The sequence below is a fragment of the Pseudochaenichthys georgianus genome, chromosome 16 (genome assembly GCF_902827115.2).
Source record: "Pseudochaenichthys georgianus chromosome 16, fPseGeo1.2, whole genome shotgun sequence".
In the NCBI taxonomy this organism is placed as follows: domain Eukaryota; kingdom Metazoa; phylum Chordata; class Actinopteri; order Perciformes; family Channichthyidae; genus Pseudochaenichthys; species Pseudochaenichthys georgianus.
The window spans coordinates 41,362,364-41,383,183 of record NC_047518.2 but is presented as its reverse complement, the minus strand read 5'-3'; the positions used below and the strand labels follow the sequence as shown (position 1 = coordinate 41,383,183).

General features: G+C 40.7%; 3 protein-coding genes across 3 annotated transcripts; 2 read left to right on the top strand and 1 right to left on the bottom strand.

The window, feature by feature from the left end:
* Positions 1–9: 9 nt before the first annotated feature.
* nop2 (NOP2 nucleolar protein homolog (yeast)) lies at positions 10–7,857 on the bottom strand. The gene is made up of 16 exons (XM_034103131.1): positions 7,739–7,857; positions 6,221–6,348; positions 6,074–6,116; positions 5,454–5,518; positions 5,052–5,341; positions 3,940–4,141; positions 3,658–3,857; positions 3,379–3,468; positions 2,994–3,081; positions 2,765–2,905; positions 2,204–2,343; positions 1,636–1,725; positions 1,412–1,534; positions 1,089–1,186; positions 874–1,010; positions 10–787 (listed from the first exon to the last, which is right to left on the bottom strand). The coding sequence occupies exons 2-16, from the start codon at positions 6,324–6,326 to the stop codon at positions 312–314; spliced, it is 2,289 nt and encodes a 762-aa protein (XP_033959022.1). The 5' UTR covers positions 6,327–6,348; positions 7,739–7,857; the 3' UTR covers positions 10–311.
* A 989-nt stretch (positions 7,858–8,846) lies between these two features.
* Positions 8,847–14,597, top strand: emg1 (EMG1 N1-specific pseudouridine methyltransferase). The gene is made up of 5 exons (XM_034102845.2): positions 8,847–9,042; positions 9,169–9,270; positions 10,299–10,440; positions 13,122–13,330; positions 14,204–14,597. The coding sequence occupies exons 1-5, from the start codon at positions 8,893–8,895 to the stop codon at positions 14,315–14,317; spliced, it is 717 nt and encodes a 238-aa protein (XP_033958736.1). The 5' UTR covers positions 8,847–8,892; the 3' UTR covers positions 14,318–14,597.
* Positions 14,598–15,297: 700 nt separating this feature from the next.
* mrps9 (mitochondrial ribosomal protein S9) lies at positions 15,298–19,035 on the top strand. The gene is made up of 3 exons (XM_034102738.2): positions 15,298–15,735; positions 16,840–17,009; positions 18,654–19,035. Exons 1-3 carry the CDS (start codon positions 15,533–15,535, stop codon positions 18,743–18,745), a joined length of 465 nt encoding a protein of 154 aa, XP_033958629.1. The 5' UTR covers positions 15,298–15,532; the 3' UTR covers positions 18,746–19,035.
* The last annotated feature ends 1,785 nt before the right edge of the window (positions 19,036–20,820 follow it).

The following is a 20,820-nucleotide window of genomic DNA, read 5'->3' as shown; positions in this document are numbered from 1 at the left end:
TCAAACAAGTGATGAGAAAGATATCTTAAAAGATTTATTATGTTTCACAGATGTATGGAAGTAATCCCACCCTGCAATTAAATCAACAGACAAACATGAGTATTCTTGAACACAATAAAAAGGGAGGACCCAATTTACGCCAACTAGTCTAATCCATTTGTACACAGGTATTACAAATAATATCAGACTGACACATACACGTATCGACACACTGTAATAAAACACCGTTTATCTGAAGAAATCTGGGTCCGTTAAGTAGCTCTAGAAAGCTCCTACATAATCTAGTTAAATTCATCCCGCTGTACACAGCATCACTCTATTTCATTTTTCAACAGGCTCTGTAGCTTTCTGAATTTATTCTTTCCCATCCTTTTCTTCTCCTTCATGGGTGATTTCTTCTGTTTGTCAGCCGTTGATGCTTTAGATTCATCAGCTGTTTTCGCTGCAGGTTTCTTGGCCATGGCCCCTTTCACAGTCTCTCCATCCATCTTGGCTTTCTTTGCCTTTGTTGGTCCCGCAGGCGAGTCCTTTTTGCCCTTTGGCTTCACCATTGCCTGCCTTGCCTTTGCCGCTGTCCCGTTGGTTTGGGGTTTTCCCTTCAAGCCGCCTGCCTTTCCGGGGACGATCGTCTTTTTCTTGGCCGCTGTCCCGTTGGTTTGGGGTTTTCCCTTCAAGCCGACTGCCTTTCCGGGGACGATCTTCTTTTTCTTGTCACTTTTGGCGGGTTTCTTTTCAGGAGATTCTGTAACCACTGTCGCCTCAGGAGCCTCTACATTTTCCTCTTCTTCTACAAAACAACACAGGATGAGTATATGTTAAACAGGTTAACTAACATGGTTAAAGTTGGCATGTGATAGTTGGATAGAGCGTTACCTTTTACTACTGGTGTAGTTGGAACTACATTGGAGAATTTCTTAAACTTTGCCACAAAAAACCCATCCATGTTGTGGGTATGAGGGTAAAATCGGCGAGACAGTTTCAGAGTTGGATGGAATCTACGTTCCTTAAACCTGAACAAATAAAGTAAGGGTTAGAGATTTTGAGAGTATTTGCCTTCAATAACTCAGCTCATTGGTTATCTCCTTTACCTGGTGAAGCCTTCCTTGCCAAAGTCAAGTCCGCAGGGAACTAATTTGACGTTCCTTTTCTTTAAAGCGTAGTCCACCACCCATTCATTCTCCTCCACCTGGGAGAAGACATTTTGATCAGTATCCAAATGATTCTGCCAACAACTCACACAAAATGTATGAACCTAAGAATGTATTATCTGCATATACAGTAGGATTGCAGTGGTTTACTTGTGCAACAGAAAAATGCATCTAGATGGAGAAATCTCATACATAAATATAGGGAAGCTAACAAAGGGAATGTGTGGAAGTTTAAAAAAAGATCCTTCAAGCAGAACACATACCATAATGGAGCAAGTGCAGTAGACTACATATCCTCCCGTAGAGGACTCGGCGTTGACGGAGTCGATGGCGGACAGAAGCAGTTCCTTCTGTAGGTGAGCAGAGCGCTGGATGTCACCTTCATCCTGTCAGGGAATAACAGGGTGGGAACAAGTATTAAACACCATTTAAAACCTACAGTAAGGATCTGTATGACCGTATGTGTGAACAGTGAATGTTGTTTCACCTTGCTGGTCTTCACAGCCGGATCTTTAGCGATGACTCCGGTGCCTGAGCACGGAGCATCGAGCAGCACTCGGTCAAATCCACCCATCACCTGCAGGAAACAAATCAAATCAGTGAGTCAGAATACTGCCGAGAACTGTAGTATCAAGGCCTCTACACACGGGGGGCATGAGGAGTAAACATGTAGTTCCAACACTTGTTCAATAAATCAAATGTAATTGCACTGAATACTCTAAACTATTTTAATGAGTTTTTTTATAACAAAACGCTCTGGCTGAGTTTGAGTTCTCTCTGGTAAAGAGATGTATGCAGCGTATATGTCCAGGGGTTTTATATAATCCTCTAAACATGATTGGCTGATGACTTTATTCACAAATCGAAAGCTAAGAAAAACCCACATTGGTCTGAAAAAATTAGTTTTTTTTTTACAATTTAATATTTGATTTCTGGGAGAAAGCACTCGCCAGAAAAAAACATTCATACATTTGTTAACATAGGACCGAATCGGACAGAAACAAAACATGCACCGTCTGTACAAATCTGAATCGTTAACTCTGTATTAACGTTACCTTTGGGAACTGCCTCCCATCGTAGTTGCAGACCACCGTGTTGGTGACGCCCAGACGGTGGATGTTCCCCACCACACTCTTCAGTCTGTCAGCGTTGGCGTCATTCGCCACGATCGTCCCCGTGTTTCTCATCAGCTGAGCTGAGGGGGGAACATTCACATATATCGTTAAAAACCCTCATTTGCATTGCTCTACATTACAGCTGAGTCCACTAGTGTGACATTCAACAGTTGTTTCAGCATTTACTTTTAGCAAGTGCACCATCATTGATATCAGCTCAAATATAATCATTGTTTTGCTTTTCTTCTTCATACATGATTGTAAACTAAATATTCTTGGATGTAAGACTGCTGGTTGGATTAAATAAGGATTTTAAATATGACATGTTGGGCTATGGAAAATGATAATGGACATTTCACACCACTTTGAGATATTTTAGCAACAAAACATTCTGAAAATCAACAGAAACGGATCCGTAGATGAATCTATAATGAGAATAATCATCTCTAGTCAACATTATACAGTTTCATAAGTGTGTATTTAAATGTCAGCACATCTTACCGATATAAGTGGTCTTCCCTCCGGGGGCTGAGCTCATGTCCAGCACTAACTCCCCCTCCTGAGGAGAGAGCGCCATGACGGGCAGGAAGCTGGAGGCTCCTTGCAGCATGTACTGACCGGACAGATACTCCGGGGTCGCACCTTTCATAAAACACAGGGAGAGTCACAGTTAAAGCTCCACTCAAAGATCCTTAATGGTTTGAGTCAGACTGTTGATGCTGAGACTTACCGACGGGTACTGAGGAGTCGTAGATGACCAAACCCACTTTAGACCATTTCCCCAAAGGGTCAAGGTTCACTCCTCTGTTGATCAGGGCCTAAACACGAACACAAGTTATGTTAAACATATGAGCGCTTGAAGGCAGCACTTGAGACGAGACAATAAAAGTGAAGTCTTTGATGAGTTGACAATAAAAAAAATGCTCTGAAATGTCACATTGTTGGTTCTGCCAACTGCATTTTTTAAAGTTGTATTGTTATGTTACATTTCTTTACATATAATGCAGTTACAGCGTGTACAAAATAAATAAATGACTACTTTATTCATGCTTTTTAATAAGTTCAATTGCAAGAAACTAGCCGTTTAATCCCCCTCTCCCACTCCGAGCACTGACCTGGGCCAGATCCCTCCTCCTGGTCTTCAGTGTGTTGGTGCGGATAGTGACAGGTCTGTGGATTTCATTCGCCTCGAGGAAATCAACCAGCTGTGAGCGAGAAAAGAAACACAGATTGATAAATCAAAATTTAAAAAATCAGTGTATTCGCATTTTTTTACAGAACTCAAAACATATTCAAAGTCTTGTAATTGTGTACATTATTCTGTTATAATCATGATACAAACAACATCACAATGTGCTCTGTTCGGTAGGACCTGAGTGGCAACAATGACCCACCTCTGAAAGGGGGAAGATGTCCATTAACTTCTCGAGGAGGAAGTGGTTGTAGCTGTAGTAAGTACACAGATCCTTCTTCAGGAGAGAGAGGTACTCGGCCCTCTCTTTGCCCTCTTCTCTCTGCTTTGTGAAGTTACAGAGCACTTCGATGTTGTCCTTTATCCTCTGATGGATGGTCTTCAGGTCCAGAGGCAGGATGCCTTCAGAAACAGACACGATTTAGACTTCTTGCTTAAACAAATTTGATGTGAAAGACAAAGACTTTTTTGGAAAGCCGCTCACCTTCTTTCGCACTCTCCTCTGCCCCGGGCAGCTTGAATGCGTCCATCTCATCCATGTTGGCTTGTACCGTGTCTTCCTCCTCATCAGAATCGGATTTCTTTTTCTTTTTAGCATCATCGTCGTCACTATCGTCGTCGCTATCCAGATCCAAGGCTTCCTTCAGCTGTTGTGCTTTCTTTGCTGCGCGCTCGATGGGAAGGAGCTAAAAGTAAACAAAACAAGGAACGTTGTTAGTCATTCATACCATCTATGATCAGGGATGCAAACACAGGGGGAAAAAAGAGAGAACTATTCGAAGCAGAAAAACAAACGGCGTAATATACCATCTGACAAAGGCCTGCGCTATAATGCTTCAATTACCTGCTATTCTTTACAATATACTCTGATCAATAGGAGACAGAGATGTTAAGTTACAAATCAAGGGTTTGTATTATTATTTACAGCAGGGGAGGGGAACCTTTTTCCTTTATATTTTTACAACATCCTCCGAGGGTCGTACAAATAATTGAACTCAACCTCTGCTTAAAAAAAACTAAAATCGCAGCCCATTCATTTGGCCTTTCTTTCATGCTGTGCAAAGAACAAGCCGATATCGTACCATGACTCGCGCATGCATGCATGCATGCATGCATGTGCACGGTGTGGCATGACCACAAAAACAGAAAGATATGGACCCAAGATGTGTGCAAATGTTTTTAGTATCCTATCCATGTGAACATGATTTAAGTGGGGGGGGCCTCACCTCCTCTTGGGGGGTCCGGGGGCATTGCTCCCCCAGGAAGATTTTTTTTAAATAAAGTTGTCCGTCAGTCGGATGGACAGACGGACCCCCCCCCCCAAAACGAAAAGTCTTCGGTTCTCCACGAATTACACAAGTCACCCAAATCAGCGTTAAAAAAGCGGGAGGCATCACTGTATAATGTACCACATGGACCATGGAGCACTTTAATGCACTCCACAACAACCAGGAGCTTTGTTTTAATACATTAACAGTGAAGTCAAATCAGGGACTGCAATGATAACATTTGGACATTTATTTAGAAATGACGGCCGAATTTTCAGTCATAAATAAAGAAAAATACAAGAACATGTGTCAGAACTACATCACATACCTCTCCATCACTTTCTGCTTCACTGCCATCAGGTGCTCCGTAGTCGTCAACCATTTCTTCATCATCATCATCCTCCTTTTCTTCTCCTTCTTTGATTTCTGCTTTGGCAGTCTTCTTCTTCTTTCCTTGTTCTTTTACTCCTTTCTTTGTCTGATCCTCCTCCTCATCCTCCATCTCCAGATCTTCCTCGTTCTCCCAGTGTTCATCGCTGTCATCCCCACTTTCAGCTTCTTCCAGTTTGCGCTTCCTCTTAGCTGGTGTCAACCATTCACTGTTCTCATCAGTGAATCCTTCAGGGGAAAGGTAACGGACGATGAACACCGTGGATTTTTGCTGTGATGTACTCACTTTAGCAACACTAGTTCAAGTCACAGTCACGTGCACAGAGACTGGTGTGCTTACCTTTCTTTGGTTTCTCCTTAGCAGCATCTTTCGTTGCTTTCTTACTCAGGACTCGTTTTGCCGCTCTGTGAAAAGACAACAGGAATTAGAAACAACTTAAGTTATTTAATGTGCAGAATAAGTCCATCTCATCCCCAGCGTTTCCGCTCGGAGCGCCCTGAACTCGAGCCGAGGGCGTCCAAGAAAATTAATAATTCGAGAGAAGATCGAGAGTTTTTATAGCTTGAAATGACGAAAAGGAAAAAGGACGTCCCTCTGCTGGAGGGGCAAAGGAGTCTGCTGGGATTCTTTTCGCCGCCAGCAAAGCGTGTTCCTGTGACGGGAAGTGTACTGCCGGTGAGCCTTGACGGGGGGTGCTAGTGGAGCACAAGCGTGAACTGCGAGCGCCGGAGCCTCGCAGCGGCGAAACTGAGGCTCCGTGGTAAACTGTGGTAACGTGACGAGCCGTTTGGGAGCCGAAAGAGCCGGCTCTTCTTAGTGAGCCGAACCGAATGATCCGGCTCACTAACAAGAGCCGGAATCCCCATCACTAATACGCAAAGAGATAGTATCTATAAGGGACGGCTCAATTCGGGGTGGACACCCTCTCAGCCCTGGCCTGGTGGACACACTGCTCATACCTCTTCCTGCTTCTGCTTGACAGACGTTTCGCTGTTGCTTCCTCTGCAAACAGAAATGAAACACTTTTAGAAACATAGCGATGCAGTCATTAAGATAAAGCAGTTGAAGTTAAACGTTATCCATCTTTATCATCAGCTGGTAATCACCCTCAGGTATGAAACTGGCCAACTCTATCTCCGCTCCTTTCTGCTTCCTGGATTTCCTCCCCGGCCCTTTCTTCACGTGGGTGGTGGGATCCAATTTACGACCCATGACTCCAAATGACACTGACGATCTGAAATCAAGAAGAAAGTAACGTTTCATATTCCAATCCTACAGTGCGGCCGTTGAACATGGAGAGAAGCGTCGGTCTGTGGCACGCATAGACAACTGCAAAGATGTTAAATATTCCTACGCACACATGGGGGGGTTGTTTAGGGGATTTTCCTCCATGCTAATCTAACTAGACTAGACACTACAACAATGTGAATTTACAGGTCAAGACTTTAAATCTAAATCTCAGTTTAACACATATTGTCTTCAATTAAGAACATAGTAATAATTGGCTCTACGTTGACAACATTATAATGGAGCTCATATAAGAGCATCATTCTTTTTGCAATGAGGCCGACTTCGATATTATGAGCATATTAACGTTACTCAGTTTACCAAAGACACACATTTTAACCAACTATGGTATTGCATATGCAGAGGTGGGAAGTAACCAAGTAGATTTACTCAGGTACTGTACTCAAGCACAAATTAGGTACATGTACTTCACTTCAGTATGTACTGACTTTGTACTTCTACCCCACTACAATTCAGAGGTAAATAGTGTACTTTTACTCCACTACCTTTATCAATAATCAGGTGTTAAATCAGACTTTAGTTCCTCCTGGAGTAAATCCACAAGCTACCCTGCAGTATACAAAGTCATTCAAACCAGCTTTGAGAACACTTTAATGATCAATCATTATAAAACATATCATATATATTATTCTGAAATGGACCAGTCTGCACGATGACTACTTTAACTATATTTTGATGAGAATACTTTTCTACTTTTACTTGAGGAACATTTTGACTGCAGGACTTGTACTGTAACACGTATTCCTACACTCTGGTACTTCTACTTTTACTCAAGTACAAGATCTGAGTACTTCTACTTGTACTCAAGAACAAGATCTGAGTACTTCTACTTTTACTCAAGTACAAGATCTGAGTACTTCTACTTTTACTCAAGTACAAGATCTGAGTACTTCTACTTTTACTCAAGAACAAGATCTGAGTACTTCTACTTGTACTCAAGAACAAGATCTGAGTACTTCTACTTGTACTCAAGAACAAGATCTGAGTACTTCTACTTTTACTCAAGTACAAGATCTGAGTACTTCTCCCTCCTCTGCCAAAGATGCACATTTTCACTAGTTATAATATTTCATATGCATCAAAAATGACATTGCAGGCAACACAGCTACATTAAATATAATATTACACACATTAAAATGCTCTTGCACTTCAGCAGTGACATGTTAACGACAGAAAAAGCAGTTTAGACACACATTAGCGTTAGTGGACTAAACGTCGCACCTCGTGTTCACAAAACATCATTTAGACCTCGGTTATAAACACAGACCGCAGTAATGTTCCCTAATATACTCAACTACACTTTCCCTCATACTCACCGCTGAATATGTTCCTTTTTGATCCAATTATTGAGTGTACAGTGTAAGGTAAAAACACACACGTGAGTATTCCTTCAACACGTTGTAGAGGAACATCCGGCACACATAAGTGACGTGACGATGATGGCGATGGCGAACATGCGCGCACACGGAAACCATCGAGGACACACTTTAATGCATAAGATCAAATGTTATTGTATTTTTATAGAACTAAATATGTAGTAAAGCTACAATCAATTTTTGTTTTCTTTATTGTCATTTTTATTGTCTTTTTTGTATTTGTATAATTATTATTTTTACATTATTATTAGTTTATTATTTTAAGTATTCATTTAAAAAAGTATTAATTGTGTTTATTCATTTATTTTACGTTTTTTATTAACATTTGTTGTCATTTTTGTATTATTATTAATTTATTATTATTGTATTTATTATTTTGTATTAGTATTTTATTTTAAAGATACTTTAGTGTAGTTATATGTCGTTTCTTTCAATTAAATAAACCAAATAAGGGAAGTGATAAAGGTATAACCTAAAATACGTATTAAAAAAAATGTAGGTGTGTTTAATTTGTCTTTCTTTTCCTTTTCACTGTAACTAAATACTACAGTGCTAAATGTCTCATAAGAACCACCGGTAATTTTGTTCACTTTTATTGAGAAGTCAAATGTTTGAAATGTATTTATTAGGATAAACCCCTTGAGATCCTATGCTTGAGATGCACCAGCTAGTTTTCAAGGGGGTCCCGACAAAAGCAACGCCATACAGACATTCAAAAGAACAAGAAACACAAATCACATTTTGGGGACATAGCATAACAATTAATTAACAGCAATAATCAGATATGTATTTATTTTTCAACTTTTCGATGTTCTTACCTACACAAGATAAGTGTAATATAATTATCCATAATTTGGAAATGTTGGTTTTCTTTTGGTCAATTTAAATGTATGTACACAAAATTGCACAACACAAATATTAAAAAGACAATTTATTTCGTCGAATGAGTTATTACAAAATATATAAATATATATAAATTACTTTTCTACGTAGAAAGTGTTGCATGTGAATCCGAAATGTGTATTTTGCACCCACTCGTGAACGCGCACTCTTGCCGTGACGCACACATCGCGCGACACTCTGAACCCGGCATCATGGCGGCTCCTAACGAGAAGAAGCGTGGTCTGGAACATTTGGACGAATATGAGCCAAAACCAGCCAAACATCTCCGCAGTTTGCACGACCGCATGGCGGACAGGAGGCTGGTGGTCATCCTGGAGGGAGCGTCGTTAGAGACAGTGAAGGTGTGTGTGTTGGTGTGAGTGTGTGCGTGTGTTGTGATCAGACCTGCTACAAGTGGAAGTGACATCATATACCTTTAAACTGAGGCTCACTGCTATAATGAAAACCTGTTTTGTTTTTTCTCCCAGGTTGGAAAAACCTTTGAGCTGCTAAACTGTGACCAACACAAAAATATCATTGTCAAAAGTGGAAGAAATCCAGGACATATCAGGCCAGACATCACACACCAGGTAAGCACTCATCATTACACTGCACATCTGTATTCTCCACTTGTTCCTTTTGAATTTTGTATTTTTGTATCACTGACTGTATTTACAATTTGAGCAGAGAACCCCTTAAGAATACTAGAATGTAGTTATGCATGATTGATGTGTTCAATCATGGCCTATTCTACTGATACTTCTATATAAAACTCAGGGTTCTTACGGTCATTAAAAACCTGGAAAATCATGGAAATGTAACTAAAGTTGCATCAAATATAATTTATATTTTATCTAATCGCCGAAATAGTAATACTATAATGATAATAAATACTGTATCGTATAGTAATGAAACGTAAAATGGCATTTAACTGTTGAGGTGTTTAGCTGGTGAGAGATTTGAGTTGCTTTAGCGTGGAGAAGCTAGTAAGCCTACTATTGGATTTGTTTTAGATCAGCACAACATATGTCAGACCTTATTTTCCTGCTCCATGTTCAAATAAGCCATGTTCAGTGGTACCGCTGAGAGAGTAATGTTTTTGGTCATGGAAAATGAGGTAAAGGTCATGGAGAAGCATTGGTGAAAAAGTGTATGAACCTTGAAAGCTGCGTAAGATGACGATAACATTGATAATGAATTGTATTTATACAGCACTTTTAAAACGAAGTTACCAAGTGCTTCAAAAGACAAGATAAGAATGATAAGCCAATGACCAAAAACGATTTAAAAACAGTCAGTCATACAGAGAGAGATGCACCAATATAGTATAGTTTCAATATAATACAATTGTCTGTTTTCAATCCATATCAGCTCTTTGAAGCGATATTTAGTAGTGGTAGAAGTCCAATTTTACTCTCAGTATTCGTCCAATAGTTTCAGAAGTTTATGGGATTTGGTTTTAGTGTCTTACTGAATACAAGTTGAAAAATAATAGTCGTAGCTGTGATGTTTTTTTTTTTTTATTCAAGCTGCGAAAACCATGAATGTGGCTATTATAGCGTATGTGTGACATCTGTTGTAGAGCTGTTTTTAATAACTGAATGTCTCTTGTTTCCAGTCCCTGCTCATGTTGATGGACAGTCCTCTGAACAGGGCGGGTCTGCTGCAGGTTTACATCCACACAGAGAAGAACGCCTTGATAGAGATCAACCCACAGACCCGCATCCCCAGGACCTTCACTCGCTTCTGTGGCCTCATGGGTAAGTAGCTTTCTCTGTATAAATACACACTGTTTGCACAATAACTTTTACAGACACACATACATACATACATACATACATACACATACATATATCTAATATGTAAATATGACCCAAAAAGTACACGCATCCTTTACTCAAGTAGAAGTACAGATACTCGTGTTTAAAAATACTCTAGTAAAAGTAGAAGTACTGACTAAACTTCTTTACTCAAGTCAAAGTAAAGAGGCTTTGAAATGTACTTCAGTAAAAAGTACCCATAACTAGCAGCTGTTTTAAAGAGTACCCATAGCTAGTAGCTGCTTTAAAGAGTACCTGACCTCCCTTTATATTAATAGAACAATAATGTCGTTGTTAGCTAATGAATGTTTCCATGCTGAACAATGACAACGTTTCCATTGGTCCCTCTTCTTTAGAGAAGACCAGGAAGTGATGGATACACGGATCGTGTTCAAATTAGGGCCGGGACTTTAACGCGTTAATTAAGATTAATTAATTATACAAAAATTAACGCGTTAACAAAATTAACGCATTTTAATCGCACTTATTTTTGCACAGCGGAACGTTTCTCACTGGATGAGTTTCAGGCGTACCGATTATACTGGAGCACCAACTAACGTTCATGACTTCAGCATGGGACTTCAAACAACAACAAACCACGGTGAACAATAGTCAAACATGAACGAACAAGCTGATGAGGCCGCTTTGGTCGGCCCCGTGGATGGGAAATGTTGTTTTAAAAAACGGACGGACGGAAGCGTCGACAAGAGCACGGCTGTGTGCAAATTATGCAAAAAGGAATTTGCATATCACCGCAGCACATCAAGCCTAAAGTATCACCTAAATGCAAAGCATGTAGCAGCTAGCATGTAGCAGTTAGCCCGACTCCGAGTGCAAGGAACCACACCCACCTGACCCAACCCACACTCAACCAGATGACTGGTTTCAGGGTAAGTAAGTCCACGTCTGAGAAAATAACCACCTCCCTGGCTCACTGGACTGCACTCGACTGTCGACCACCTGGAGTAAAATCCATGTGAAAATTGCTTCTCACTGTTCTCAGGTCAGATATGTATATTTGATTAAAAATGCGATTAATTTCGATTAATTAATTACAAAGCCTCTAATTAATTAGATACATTTTTTTAATCGAGTCCCGGCTCTAGTTCAAATCAATAGGCACGCAATGACTCTAAAGAATAATGATCACGCACCAAACACACATTCAGACTAAAGGAACCAGCTGTTTGGAAAATGAAGAAAGTACAGGTATTTGTGTTAGAAATGTAAGAAGTAAAAAGTCGTCAGAAAAATAAGTAATAACAATAGTAATAGATTTAATTTGTTAGCGCTTTTACAGGTGCTCAAAGACGCTTTACATATATAGTGAAGAGAAAATAAATTAAATAAAGGAACAACAAATAAATATATAGTTAAAGTCAAATAAGTCAAGGCAAGTCAAGTAGTTGAGTAAAGTACTGATTAGGGATCGACCGATATGGCTTTTTCAAGGCCGATACCGATTATTAGTAATCAAGGAGACCGATAACCGATATTTGGAACCGATATACATTTGCAGTAAAATCAGAAAATCTATAGTGTCAAAATGTAGAATAACACAAACTCCAACACAACTCAACTCAACTTCTTTGACATGCATTTAAGCATAGCCTATATTATGTTTAATGAACTTTTAAACATCTTACAACTGGTTTCCTCTCTGTGCCCTTTTCTTTAGTGCAGCCATCTGCAATGAGTTAGAGAGAGACAAGAAGTGGGGCAGCAGGCTGACATGCTTAATTTATTATATCAAACCAATGCCTGTCTGTCTAGCATAACATCCCAATAAGCTGCTAGCAACTGCAAAACACTAGTGCTAGCTAATGTTTTGCAAACTATTAAAAGTGAGGCTATTACAGTAGACCTAACGTTAGACTAGTAGCCTCACTTCTAATATTTTGCTAAACATTTGCTAGATACATGTTGGCTAGCTCATGAGCTTCACATATCAACCTGAAAAACTGCGAGCCCCCCCCGCACCACAGTTCCGCTGCGAGACGCTGCACGCTGACTGACTTCCCGCGTCCCTGTGTAACTGGGAAGCTGATAGAATTGGATCAATAGATCGTGCTGTTTTTGCAACTTCAGCATAGGGGATTGGGATGTTTATTGAAATTCGGCTTTCAACTGATTTACCTTCGAAACACATGTATGGCTCTGCCGCTCAGCGCTGCTGCTCGCCTCTGTCTGTGTCTGCGTTCTTCGCACCTGCCTGTAATCTGAGAAGGTCCCGCCTCTATGGCTGGCTCCCGCCCGGAAAATCTTCAGTGTTGATTGACACTTCAGTAATAGCCTATCAGATAGCGCTGTGGGCGGGACATTGCTCGTGTACAGAGAGTGGTGACTGCAGACAGAGAAACGGCCGCATCAGAGCCAAAGTGTTATCGGCAATTTTATAAAAAAAAGGCCGATACCGATAATCGGTCAAATGATGAATATCGGCCCCGATAATCGGCCTGGCCGATAATCGGTCGACCCCTAGTACTGATACCAGAAAAGTATACTTAAGAACAGTAACAGAGTATTTGTACTCCACTACTTCCCACCTCTGTACATTGAGTTAATTATTAATTATCTTATGTCTTCATGTCTCAATCTCTTCCCCTCCTCTTGTCTCTCAGTCCAGCTGCTCCACAAGCTGAGCGTCCGGGCTGCTGACGGCCCCCAGAGGCTCCTGAGGATGATTAAGAACCCGGTGTCGGACCACCTTCCTCCCGGCTGCCCTCGTATCTCCACCTCCTTCTCTGCCGGAGAGGAGGCCATCTGTCCCCGGACTCTGGTGCCAGAGGGGCCGGCTGCTGTGGTGATCGGAGCGTTCGCACACGGAGCGGTAAGAGTTAGCACGGTGGAGGATTCACTGCTTCGTGGATGTGTATTTTGTGTAACTTTATTTTATTCTATTTTTGTATTATATTATAACTTCTTTTTATTTTATTTTAATACTTTGTTATGCATGCTTCTACGTAACATTAAGCTGTCTTTGGCTCTTTTTCTGCTGGGACAACGTACATTTCCGCTCTGTGGGACTAATAAAGGTATTCTGAGTGGATGTTTTGAAGCTGGGTTGCAATGAGTTACTTATCCATAATCAGTTTATTACTTCAGTAAATGGGGATCAGCATGCCCCCAGTTTGGTGAAACAGATAACATCACACAAGCAAACCTATGTACTGCTGTGGAAAGGGCAGCAGCAGAATACATTTAAGCCACCTAAAAGCATGACTATCAGGTTAAGTGTACGCTACATTTTGAATATTTTAAACAGCCTACTTTGCAGCCAGACACTTTAACCGGACGTTAAGGGCTGTTATCTATATTCTCTTCAAAGCCACCAGACTCCATTGATAACAAACTATAACTGTACTTATCAGAACATGGACGCTTCTGGTGTAACGCTACCTCGATCAGTCCGTTATTTTGTGACTTTGATTAGTTTAGACTCACCATTTAATAACCCAATAAAAAAAACGTACTGATCGAGCAGTAGACCATCAGCCACCTTTTCTGCAAGGCTAAATTGTTCTGGCTAATCTTACTTTTGATGGGCCACAGCAATGGATAGCTTCTGTGAGGAACTTCCCCAAACTAGCTACTGATTAACTGACCATGGAAAAGCATGTCATGCAACCCCACTTCAAAAAATCCAGACCTGTCCCTTTAGTCATCAAATATCTGCGTTACTGATCTCTCTGTCTGTCCTTAGGTGAAAGTGGACTACGCGGAGAAGACGGTGTCCATCAGTAACTACCCGCTCTCCGCAGCGCTGACCTGTGCTAAGATGTGCTCTGCCTTCGAGGAGGTGTGGGGCGTCCTGTGACAAACACTCAACGAACTGCTGGGGTTCCCCTCAGAGACTTTTTTGACTGGACTATAAATGGATGCGATGTCCGTTTCCCCAGTGATGCTGCGTGGACCACCGACATGAATACCCTTCCACTCGGCAGGTGTAGAGATGTATGACCACCATATGTAATTTACATAGGTTTCTGTACTCAGTGTTTCCTTTTCATGTAGAAGAATTATGTTTTTTATACTGTCAATAATTACTGAGGTTTGGATCATCTATGAATACAGTTACATTAAAATATTTGACTACATGATGAGTGGTTTTCTTTCATATAGCGCGAGACATACGCAACAGATTCAGACACCATAAGGGACGTTGATAACTTTAAGAACATGGAGCCGTTATTTTCATTATAATCTCATCTGTCAATTATTTTCTCGATGAATCAATTACTAGTTTGTTTAAAAACAGTAAAATTGCAAATTATAGTTTTTTAAAAGACACAGATTTCTTTGTATTTACTTTTGTCAGTCCAAAAATCCAAGGTATTTAATTTCAATCAGGACTTCATTTTGTTTAAAGAACATTTATTGACACATGTCATATGATAAATGTTAAGTCTTCGGCGATTAGACCCCGATCCTGAAACGGTATATCTGAAGGGGGAAATGCAGCCGTGCGCATATAGGGAACCCCCCGGGGTCTAGACATCGGTGATGATGAAGAAGATCTGGATTTGATGAGGAGATGGGATGAAGAGGAGGTGTGATGAGGTCTTTGGATTAACTCTGCTGGCACTGGATGTGATGAAAGGAGGTGGAGGAGGTGGATGGGGAGGAGGTGGATGTGGAGGAGGTGGATGTGGAGGAGGTGGATGTGGAGGAGGTGGATGTGGAGGAGGTGGATGGGGAGGAGGTGGATGAGGAGGAGGTGGAGGAGGAGGAGGTGGTGGATGGGAGGAGGTGGTGGATGGGGAGGAGGTGGATGAGGAGAGGAGGATAGATGAGTTAGTATCTTCACAGTCTGCTGTACATGTTCTACTTTAATGCTGCTTTCATTCTATTTTGAGATGTTCACATTCTAGTGTTGTTTATTTCTACTTCTGTGCAATACCTTTGTTGTTTTTGATGCTGCTGCAACGCGAACATGTCCCAATCTGGGCTCAGTAAAGTACCTCTTATCTTATTACCTCCCCGTACCTAAACCAAGGCTTTTGTGTAAAACATCGGACAAATACCTCCATAAATGTCAAACTCACACACTTCCAATCAGTTCACACTTTTTCGCATCATAATATATGATGAGAAACGTCAGGTAAAGCTGTGCTTTGCCTCTTCAGGGCGGAGGAAGACGTCGACTTCTTCTGTGGTTCTTCGAGACAGCGGCTCCGGGCGCATCGTGATCAACGGCCGAGATTACGTACATTATTTCCCCGTTCAGCAGGACAGGTACGAGAGCTGCGAGGAAACACGGTTTACTTACCAGACTTCCTGTTTCCTTAAAGGCTAGACGTGGTCTACTTTCTCCCCTTCAAGCATCTTTCATTTGATTTCTTTACACTTCGAACGTGTAAGACCATAATACAAACAATAATATGAATGAAATATCATTACATGTCACTTGTTAGACGCTCTTATCCAGAGAGACTCACACACTCAGTGCTGTGGGCAATCCCCACAGGAGCACTTTGGGGTGAGGGGTCTCAGGGACACAACGACATGCTGACTGCAGGGGGGTTCGAACCTGTGCTCCCCTGATCCCAGCGCACAACCCACTGCGCCACACGCCTCCTGAAATGACACAAGAGAATTATGATACTGTACAAACTTAAGCAGTATCAAATTCATAAACAAAAATACTATTGACTAACACGTACGAAAAGATAAAATAATAAATAAACAAACAAACTGTAAACACCAAGTTATGATTAAACAATGTCATCCCTGTATCTTGTTAAAATCATGTCCTTATACCTTTTAAAAAAACAGTTTTACGTTCGGACCTCCCCTAAAACACATTTCAAAAGCAGCTTTTTCACTCTCCGCAGCGTCGCCTCGCTTTCTTATTTATGTCCTCGTAGTGAGTTAATTACACAGGTGTGTGTGTGTGTGTGTGTGTGTGTGTGTGTGTGTGTGTGTGTGTGTGTGTGTGTGTGTGTGTGTGTGTGTGTGTGTGTGTGTGTGTGTGTGTGTGTGTGAGAAGGTCCAGATTTGGTGGTGAGGAGGGGGCTAGTAATCGGAGCAGAGGTGACAATAGACTTTGTCAGCACCCACGGGCCATTCAGCCAGAGACGCCATCCAGAACTCACTTTCTTTACACACACACACGTCCTTTTCCTGCTGAGTCAGAAGTCTGTAATATGTGGAGGTGAGATTGTAAGCTTTTCCTCTATGCTTGTCGAGAAGTCATCCAAGCAGACATTAAATTAGCTAAGCCTGCGCCGCCAACACCGCTATCTGTTCAGCACACACACACACTCCCCCCCCCCTCTTTCACCTCTTCTTTATTATCTCCTGGTCATGTTGTCCTCCTTCCCTCTCTTTTATGTGTAGAGAGCAGCTGATGTTCCCGCTTCAGTTCGTGGACGTGTTGGGACGCTTCGACCTGGAGTGCTCTGTGAGTGGGGGCGGGCGCTCCAGCCAGGCGGGGGCGCTGCGGCTCGCCGTGTCCCGCGCCCTGCTCGGCTTCCTGTCCGAGGGCCAGGTGGAGACCATGAGGCAAGGTGGGTCGGAAAGCGCTGGTTCAAATCCCCTCAGGATTAGTTTGAAACCTCATTTTCTTCTTATTTTCCCATCTTGTGTTTTTAGTAGGGCTGTCAAACCATTAAAGTGTTTAATCAGATTAATCACAGCTTAAAAATTAATTAATCAGATTAATCACCATTCGAACTATGTCCAAAATATGCCATTTATTTATGTATATTGTTGTGGGAATGGAAAGATAAATGAAAGAAGGCGGATATATCCATTTAACATACAGTATCTATGTTTATTATAACATTTTTTTTCTGCATGTCAAAATGAAAGACAGCCCACACACCTATCAATCATCAAACCGTGGGGTCTTAATTCATTACGTGTTGACTTCTATCAACGGGGGAGTACTTCAGGAAAGTCGGCAGAGGGGGGGGGGGCTAGTGGAGTACTTCGTGACCACAGAGTGTGAACGTTGTGATCAGCTGTTTTAGCGCAGTTCTCCAGTGAAGGGGGGAGTCTCCCTCCCCAGCCGGTTGGCGTAGTTTTGGCACAGTTCCGTTGTACAGACCGACGTTAACAGCAGCCCTGTCTGTGCACACGGAGACCGACTCTGTCGTCCGGTGATCTGACCGCCTTCTGGAAAAGCTCGACAAGTACGTCGGTACGCAAATGCGCTTTGTGACACAGGTGACGGTGCGCATTTCAGATTACCGCATAACCTGCGTACTAGTTATGTGCACCCCTGTACCAGAGCCATATTATTACTATTATATGGCTCTGCCCTGTACTACAGCAAGAGTATTCTCCGTCGGGACTTCCTGCAACAACACCACGCCGTTATCTTGATTCTGATTAAATATTTTAACGCAATTAATTCAAAAAATTAATTGCCGCCGTTAACGCGATAATTTTGACAGCACTAGATTTTAGAGATTGTTTTTGACCTCGACTGACTTTCTGATCAGATTTGACACAAATACCTTTAATAACGCACGTGAATACTTGTGTAAAAAGGTGATGTTTAAACTAGATCCTGCGTTTAAAGATCAGAAACGATGTAGGTCAAGAGGTGGTTCAAATGTACTCTAATTGGTTTCCTTTACTTTTGCTGTCCCTGTTTTGGACTCCTTGAAGTTCACCCTGAGATGCAGCTCAACAGAACATTGAAACACACATATCAAAACCAATTCTTCCAAAAGCTACCCAGATAAAGATATATGTATAAGATAAGTACTTTATTAATCCCAATTTGGGTTTTGTTTTGTTGCAGCCGCTTAAAACAAAACAAGACATTGCACATAATAACAAATTAAAAGAGTGGAAATAAACAATTCTAAAATTGAAATATCTAAAAATAGAAATAAAGCAGCAGTAGAGAGTAAGAAAAACCTCCAGATGACCGTGAAGATAAAAGAAACAAATCTATAAACTGAAATAAAAACACTATTAAAGGGCCAATTTTCTGTTAACACAATATAAGCAGGATATTATTTACATCAAGTGTTAATGTCCAGGTAACCAAGGAGACACCATGGAGAAGTTAGTTGTCTTCCAGCCAGAGGTGATTTGTTTTTTAGAGTTATTGTGACAGTGGAGCATATTGACAATCTTGTCTTATTATCCCCTCCTTTTCCCCATCCTGTTTCATTTGTTTTCTTTTTCATTTCTAGCTGGTCTGCTGACACCCGACCCCAGAGTAAAGGAGAGGAAGAAGCCCGGCCAGGAGGGAGCACGAAGGAAATTCACCTGGAAGAAACGCTGAGCAGGAGACTCCCCTCCCCTGAACTCTGATATACAACATTCAGACTTGATTCTGGTGTTACTGTTTCCAGAGAGAAACTCCTCATCTGCTTCCCAGAGGCTGCATCACTTCAGACGTTCATTTCTGCTCTTACAAAGACCTCGGGGGGCTGTGTTTCAATGTGCAGCTTTGACACATCCAGCTGCAGTGAGCCTCTTCAGACACCAGGTGGCAGTGTTTGTCAAGGAATACATGAAAAAGATGGTGCTGTTTATCAATAAATCATTAATAAATACGATTTGTGTTCACAAGATGTGCATGTTAACTGCTTAGTTGTCTAACCCTTGTGTTTTCTACACATTGTACTAATGTGCAGATGTTGGGAATTTGAGCTTGATCAATTATTTTAATTATGAATTTTATAATTAAAATCATCCGCTAGGTTTTAAAAAAAAACTGATGGTACCATTATTACATTTCTAACCAAACTAAACCTGCATGTTTTTCGGCAAATGCACATGTTGAGCAGGCGTGTTTCTGCTCATTGTCATACACTCCAGGAATATATGAGAAAGATGGAGATGTTTATCAATACATTCAATGATAAATAAGGTTTTCCATAAGATACACATGCTATATTCTTATTTTTGCCTGAAATTATTAGCAAGTTGAACCATTTAGATGCTTTCTAAACAATTCCACATGCCCATTTGGTCTTATGTAGAGATGTGAGGAGTGTGTGCTTGTTATTACGAACATGATGAAGCAACATATCCCGTGTTAACGACATAAACTCACGTTATTGACAATATTTTAAAATGGATTTATTTGGTTGTAGAAATAACTTTAGTAGAAGTAGAAAGTAAATCAATTAAGTTATTTCTACAACCAAATAAATCCATTTTAAAATATTGTCAATCTATAACTGTATCTCAGGGAAATATCAAACTTTTTACTCCACTCATTTTCATTTAACAACTGAATTACTTACATAGATAATTCTATATGTTGTATGGATATGTATTATACAAACACATGTTTTCAAATGTGTCTTTATTCCTTTTTCCAGTTTTTTTTTTTTTAAATAATCTTTTCCCAATTTAAAAAGCTGGAAAAAAGTCCTATTCAAAGTTGAGTTTACCATAGCTATACCAGGCGACACACATTTACATAACCATTTCACCAGGAGACTATGCTCCAATTCAAACACTGAGTAAGTGCATTGAACAAATCAATGACTGGATGTGTCAGAACTTTCTCCAATTAAACACAGATAAAACTGAGGTAATGGTTTTTGGAGCCAAGGCAGAACGTATAAAAGTTAGCGCTGAGCTTCAGTGTGCAATGTTCAAAACTACAGATAAAGCCAATAAATCTAGGTGTAGTCATGGACTCTGGCCTGAGTTTCAACAGTCACATTAAAACAGTTACTAAATCAGCCTACTATCACCTAAAGAACATATCTAGGGTTAAAAGACTAATGTCACAGCAGGATGTGGAAAAACTTGTCCATGCTTTTATCTTCAGTAGACTGGACTACTGCAATGGTGTCTTCACAGGTCTCTTAGAAAGCTGCAGAAAGTGGATCACATCAGTCCAGTTCTGAGGTCTTCACACTGGCTTCCTGTCTGTCAAAGAATTCAAAATACTGCTGCTGGTTTATAAAACATTGAATGGTTTATTCTGATCTCCTGCTACATCCAGAACTCTCAGGTCTTCTGGTCTGCTTTCTGTCCCAAGTCAGAACTTCTGGAACAAACTCCCAGAATCCTGCAAGTCCGCTGCAACTCTCAATACTTTTAAATCCAGGCTGAAGACGTTTCTTTTTGCCGATGCTTTTAATTGAACTATTTTTATCTCACTGCACTGTAACACTTATTCATGTAATGTCTGACTATTTTATATAGATATCAGCTTGTTTTATGTTATGCTCTTTGCTTTTCAATGTTTGTTTTTAAATGCCTATTTCTTAATGATATTATTATTTAAATTTGTTGTAAAGCACTTTGAATTGCCTTGAGTTGAAAGGTGCTATATAAATAACCCTGCTATGCAGATAAAGAGATGTTCAATGTCGTGTAATTACCAGTTTCAAC